Below are 6953 nucleotides of genomic sequence, written 5' to 3' on the forward strand. Positions count from 1 at the left end.
AAAAGATAAAAAGTAACAATTTCCACCCATAAACTATTTATTATTGGAATGTGGATCGGTCACTTCAGAGAATGAATTATTATGATTCTTTCTTGTGTGAAGGGCTAGCAAATCAATTATATAATCCACGTACAGAAACCTATTTTAAGGAAGCAAAAAGAAAAAGGGAGAAAAGTTAAACGTCTCTTCACATAGCATTATTTGAGCAATGATCGCCTGTCAGGGAACAGTGGCGTTTCCATTGCCATCCTTATCCAATTCCTTCCTTATGTTAGACACACATATTCTGGAATTTTCACAAAATTTAAGAAAAACTATACAAGTGAAGTGACTATATCTTTTCAGTTGCACGGTGAATAATAAAGTTAATATTTTTTGTTTGGATGTCCAACATGCTGGAAAATATATTTTTGAGTACTGGTTAGCAAGATTATCAATATTCTTCTACTACTGTTGCTCTATTTCCATCATAAATCATTTAATGTTATCTGAAATGTCAGTTTTAAACATATACAATCAATCATCTAAAAAGATTATATAGTCTTAATGCTCAGGGCTAAGAGGCAGAAGGCAAGATTAATTATTTTTTATTTGTTGTGATTAATTATTTTGATTATTAGTTAATCTTAATTCAAGACCTCCTAATTAAGAGGATCACAATTTACTGATGTGTTGTAGGCTCTTGCCTAAGTCTTAGCACTGTTAGTTCAGAATAAAACAAAAAAATATTCACAAAACTAATAGATTTTTTCCTTTAACTCTCCAGATTTTGCCACTACACCAAAAGCACATGCTGGTGGCAGTGGAGAGAAATCTCATAGGAGATATAGTTGCAAGCTTATACAGATGAAGGGTCTAGAGGCTCATGGTACTTTGAATCGACCACATGTACTACCTGTAGTGTGATACCATATAGACTTTGCCATCACACCAAAAAAAACATGTATTAGTAGTAGAAAGGGATCTCATTGAAAATATAATTGTATCGATTCAGCGATGCAGCAATCCACACACATCCACACACATCAAATGTCAGAGGAAAATAGATCCACATTATTATTACTCTCCCAAGCACTCCTGTAAACAAAATCTTGCAAGAAATATTGTAGACATATATCAATGTACAAATTCCTTTTTCTAGCTCCAATACCATCAAAACCATCATACAGGGGCCTCATTTAAATTTCAGATTTGCCCAATCTAAGCAAATATACAAAAGACAAAGAAGAAGAAGAAGAAGAAGAGGAAGAAGAAGAAACACAAACTGCAAGCAAGTTTCTCCCATCAGACATTATCCGCAATAGTAGTGTCACTAACAGATGATGAAAGCTGTGTGGCAAGAAAAGTGGGTTTGTGGTCACCAGGCATAATCACAAGCACTTTCTCCTTCACTTCCTCATCATCATCATGGCACCATGTGACCTCGGGCTTAACAGGGCCATTAATGGTTTCCTCATTGTTAGCTTCTCTCTGATTGAGAGAGACAGAGAGAAATCTGCACCAAGTGCAAACGAGAATGAGGGAGGCAAAGCCAATAAGAGCAAGCATAGCAGCCACTGCGATGAAGAGGTAAAGAGCAGGAGAACGCCATCCCAAATGAGAGGCACTGATATTATTTTGGGTTGCAGGTGAAATGTATTTCATGTTTCTCAAATCATTCACAAATCCAGCAGATAGACAAACAGATAGTGCAATGAATGAACCACCACAACTCCTCAACATAGCAAACTAATATTATTTATAGGCCTATCTGACAATTGAAGTATTTTTTAAGCCCAACTTTCTTTACCAAGCTTATCGTGGAGGGAGGAGAGGGATATGAGAAGTGCACAGGTGTACTTATTTTGTCGTTGGGAAAAGGAAGGCATGCAATTATTAAATAGAGAGCGTCCGTTTCAGTCACAATGAATGGATCAGATTTCATCTTTAATATAAATTACATACCCAAAAGTACCTGCCACACTGCAGGTTTCAAGTAAAACTAATTTGTTTTTGATTGTTTGCTTTTGCTTTTATTTAATTATTAGCGAAACATCTTTTTCAAGAAGCTTTTATTCTCCCTGAATTTCATGCCACGTTTAGCAAACTTCAAGATGTGTATTCCAAACCATAACGGTTTGCTCATTTAACCTGGTTAAATTCTTAGTTGGTGGAATGTTTATCAGTTCTATAAATGGTATCCGTTACCAAATTGATTTAAAGTGGTACTTTACTTTATATTGCAATTTTTATCATTTGTGTAGAAGATTGATATTTGTGGGCATCAGTTGTCTATTAAGAAAACTTTAATGTATGGGCCAAGTTTTCTAAATACAGAGAAATCCGAAAATCATATAACTACAGAGAAATCCAAATATCAAATAGAAAGACGTGGTAGTCTTAGCATCCTCTACTTTTTATCTTGAATTTTCATGTCATTTGTGATTAAGGAACACCCATTATGAGAGACTAAGAACTCATCTTAACCATGAATTAGTTAGTGGTTTCTGAAAAGTAGTAGGATATTATGAAGTCTTTTATTTATTTATTTGCGAAATATACTCTCCACTTGTGCCTCATCGCCTATGTTATAAATAGAAACACCCATTTCTTTAACCATGAAAAGCTGATATAAAGGTGAATTCCATTGATACCATCCTTTGTTACATAACTACGATTAAGTTTCTATACCTCTAAAGGGGTCAATTGTGTAATATTTGAGCATGATTAGAGCTTGTGTTACAATACCTAGAGAGTGGAAAAGTGGGGCTCACTTTGTCTTTTGTATTTAATGGAATAGTTTAGATGTTCATATATATATATATATATATATATATATTAGAAAGTAGATAAAATTGAAGGTTGATTTAGAAACAAAAAGTTCAAACAGAGTAGAAAGTTAGTAGCACATTATCATCCTATCCTTTTTCTTAATATAAAAAATACTCACATCAAAGTATCCCAGTTTCTAAAACTATTATAGTTGGCACGTAGAGTAATATATTGAAAATTAAACATATGTCAAGTTCAAATAATAAAACTAAACCAAGTCCAACTGAAGACTATAGACAAAGTGCACCAGGGAAAAGTCCAAGTAACTAAACACATCAAAAAAAGTAAAATAAACACATAGAGCTATCTCTCTTTCTTCTCTTTATCGGGCTTTTCCAGAAGCACATGAAGCTAGTAATCCATCATAAACTGCTATAAGGAGCTCATAGTATCCACACCAGAAGAGGCAACAAACCCATCTTTCTCAACATGAAAGAGATGTAGAGTGGTGGTTGTCGAGTGCATGACCTTGACAGAAAAGTTGGCCACCACATCAAATCTTTGGTGTAGGCTATCATGTCTCCTCATGAGTTTCTTAATGCTCTCATTGAGTGTGACAATCTCCTCAGTAGAACCCTAAGTTCACCAATTCCAAAGTCACCTGAAGGTCATTCCCATCACCTTTGGTATTGTGCTTATCTTTATCTTGTTACTGAGTAGGGGTGGTGATAGTATCGAGGTCACCATTTCCACCCCCAACATTGGTATCCCCTGAGGAGTGAGTTTCAATTTTAAGAGTGTCAATAAGCCCCCTTTTGAGGACACTCACTCACAATATCCTCCTCCACATCATCAATATACCTTTTTATGTTAGCTTTGATTTTCTATATTTTAGTGAGATTCTTATTCTTCCCACTACGTATAGTATTTGAGCTAATAGAATACTCTTACCTAACCTTAGGATTTCCTTGCTTTAGGTTCTTTCTAGACTTGAGAGATCTTCTTCTACTCACTTCAACCTCAACATTAGAATTTCAATAATATTGATGTCGTTTTCCATCTTAATTTGTTGGAGGATGTAGGAGGGGGTGTTTTGAGGCATTTGGTGTCAATAATGAAGACAATTTCCACAGGGATTTGGGGAGTAAAAGCTGATGGTGAAGGGTTGGGAGGAAGGACTTGAACAAAAATGGGATGAGTAGGAAAAAGAGCCTAGTGGAAATTATATAGGTGGAACATGAAGGCTTGTTGAAACACAATGTAGGATTTTCTAGCTTGCCTTTCTTCCTAACTTCCACAATATAATTTTCCATAAAATGAAAAATAAGGAAAGGAAATGAATTAAGATCATGATAAACTTATTTAAAATGGTAAACTGATAGTAATGAAGTATTAAATGTATTCATGTCGATTATATGAGTTAAATTTAAATCTAAATTTTAATTTTTTTGTTTTCAAATTTCATCTAAATTATTTATTAATCTTAATTGTAGATCATATTTTTTAGAATAGTCATGGTGTTCATTTTTCAAATTGAAATATTTAATCTATTCAAGTTAACGATATTTATCTTAGTTGTCATCAATCAATTCAAGCATGAAAAATTCAAATTTCAATGCTTACATGTAATGTAAAGTATAAATGTCATAGGTCAATAAGACACCACTCACTTTGTAGATAAATTATATATATATATATATATATATATATATGCAGTGGCATACATACAAATAGATACATATACAATTACATTCTAATTGAGATCATGTCTTTTATCTTATTTAAATGCCTTCGAATTGATACACGAGGCTTATTATTCTAAGTAGTGCCATTGTAGGATCACAGTCATGGAGAGTGTTTCCTATAGATCTATGTGTCCTTCCACTTTTTTAATTTCTATCCATGTTTAAATTTATTAAATCTAGACTAAATTTGTTATCTATATTCTAATTTTACATTTAATCTTACATGTCAACTAGTTTTCTACATCTTTTTAAATGTATACCAAACCTATGCCTAGTGAAAGGGCACCAATAATTGACAAGGAATCCAATATTCACTATTTTTTTTAATCCAAATACCTCCCCCCAACCCCACCCACCAATAAATAAACTAAAAAAATTAGCTAGTAATTACAAAAAGAAAGAACCAAAATTTTGAAACATACTTGAATTGACGTTCACAATGTTACCCATAAATAAACACTGCATTTGCATGGGTAATGGACCAATTATGTTTGTAATAGAAAGTTGCATGAAAAATGTTTGATTGTTACCAAAAAATAAAATTCAATGTTTAGAAATAGCTCCACATTGAAGTGATACAAAACTTCTAAAATATTATTTTTATGTACAAACATGCACAACTATTGGTGCATAATATGTTGTGTCTACTAAAACACACACAACTATTGGTCCATAATATATTATAATACAAACAAAAATAAACTTTCAATGCTTTCATTTGCACGCTATCCAATAAATTCTATCACATCTTCATGCAATTGCGCCAACTACAAATGGTACCTGGATAGTGAATTGTTGGTGTAGGGCTTACCGATAAGCAAAAAATACAAAGAATAATTTTAAAATGAAAATTGATTTGATGAAGACATCATAGGAATAAGGCATTAATGGAACCAAGTGTAGTTTGAAATTATTATTTCTTTATCACTATGTTTGGCAAACAAATGGAGGCTAATGAGTTAAGTAATATATAATTTGTGAAATGAATTCATTAACTAACCACTTCCACACTAACATTCAAAATAGAAGAGAAAGATTAGTGAAACTTAAAGGGATAAAGGGATGTCAATACTAAACTAAAATTATATAGAGGAAGTACTCAAGCAAGCCGTCTTTCATGCAATGTTGATTTGATTAAATACGTGTAAATATAAATATGAAATTAAGCTAATTAATTTGATGAGAAGAGTAAGATAGGTCTACATGAAAGAATTTTCCTAAGGAAAAAAATGAAAATGTCAATATGTAGAATTTCAATAAATATCACAAGAGAGACAAAATTATGATCAAATGAATGATTCAATATTGATCAAATCATAATGGATTCTGAATCAATTCAAATACAATGCATATAGTTGTGCCTCAATATATAGGCAATTAAAGATGCCTAGGAGTGATGCAAGTTATAAGAATAAAAAATAATCACATGTCCAATAAAGGTGGATTATCCTCCACTGCACATGAAAACATGTGCAATAGTGAGAGTACATAGGAACACAAAGGTGAAGCTCACAAACAATGAGGTGTGAGACAATAACTATTTTCATGTGGACTTCTTCTACACAATATGATAAAATTGAATGCAAACTCCTAGGTATATCAATGAAAACTAATATTAAAATACATTATACTAAGTAAACTTAAGTGAAGTGTAATTTTGTAAATTCTTAATTACACAAACACCCCCCTTAAAGTGTAACATAGGGGAACACAGTTAACCTTACAAAAGATAGATGAGAATGCGTGATGTTTCCTAATTTATAGGAAATGTTAGGTACCCATATACAATATGATAAAATAATTCAATCTTTTACAAAGAAGAGAAAGGGAGAGAAGATCATGGGAAAAACCCTCCCCAAAAAATAGAAATGAAAAAGAGAGAAAGATGCACATATGAATGGAGTAATCAAGACCTCCCCTCCATTATGACATAAATAATGCATATATAATAAGATATCCCTCCATGGAAAGGAAACAATGAGACATGATACCACTCTCCATAGTAAATAATCTCCTCCAAGGATGGTAAGTTCTCGAAGACAAAAGATAGTTTAGTTAGGACTACAAATAGTTTTGTCCCCTTAGGAAGAAGATAAACCAAGTACAAATTCAAGAATGCTTCCCACTATAAATGGGAAGAAGGTAGGGGAATCCAAATGAAGTATGATGACTTTGAATTTTTATGATATGTCACCATGTCCTTGGTTGATGAATATGCCAAAAACCAATTAGGATCAAGCACAATAGTAGAAGGTGACAGGAAAGGAACCAATGGTAACTAGTCAATGTAAGAGTCTAGGACAAACTTGAAAGACAAAGAGGCCTTCTCAAAATATGAAGTAGGAAGAGAAGAAAAGAATCCCCTTCTCAATGAAGAATGTACTACACAAATGATAAATACTCTTGGAGCAATGTAGAAGTTCTACCAATAAAATTCAATGGTGTTCCTCCCTTTAG

General features: G+C 32.8%; 1 protein-coding gene across 1 annotated transcript; it reads right to left on the reverse strand.

Annotated features, from left to right (window-relative positions):
* Window positions 1–1032: 1032 nt before the first annotated feature.
* Window positions 1033–1834, reverse strand: LOC149537658 (protein GLUTAMINE DUMPER 2-like). The gene has a single exon (XM_089801445.1). It carries the CDS (start codon window positions 1720–1722, stop codon window positions 1285–1287), a length of 438 nt encoding a protein of 145 aa, XP_089657571.1. The 5' UTR covers window positions 1723–1834; the 3' UTR covers window positions 1033–1284.
* Window positions 1835–6953: the final 5119 nt, after the last annotated feature.

This window comes from Cupressus sempervirens, chromosome 9 (assembly GCF_028749045.1).
Source record: "Cupressus sempervirens isolate cs-2001-9-10 chromosome 9, ASM2874904v1, whole genome shotgun sequence".
Taxonomy (NCBI): domain Eukaryota; kingdom Viridiplantae; phylum Streptophyta; class Pinopsida; order Cupressales; family Cupressaceae; genus Cupressus; species Cupressus sempervirens.

Excerpts from the sequence above, each read along its gene's own strand:
- LOC149537658 (XM_089801445.1), bottom strand. The coding sequence starts at position 1,722 with ATGTTGAGGAGTTGTGGTGGTTCATTCATTGCACTATCTGTTTGTCTA.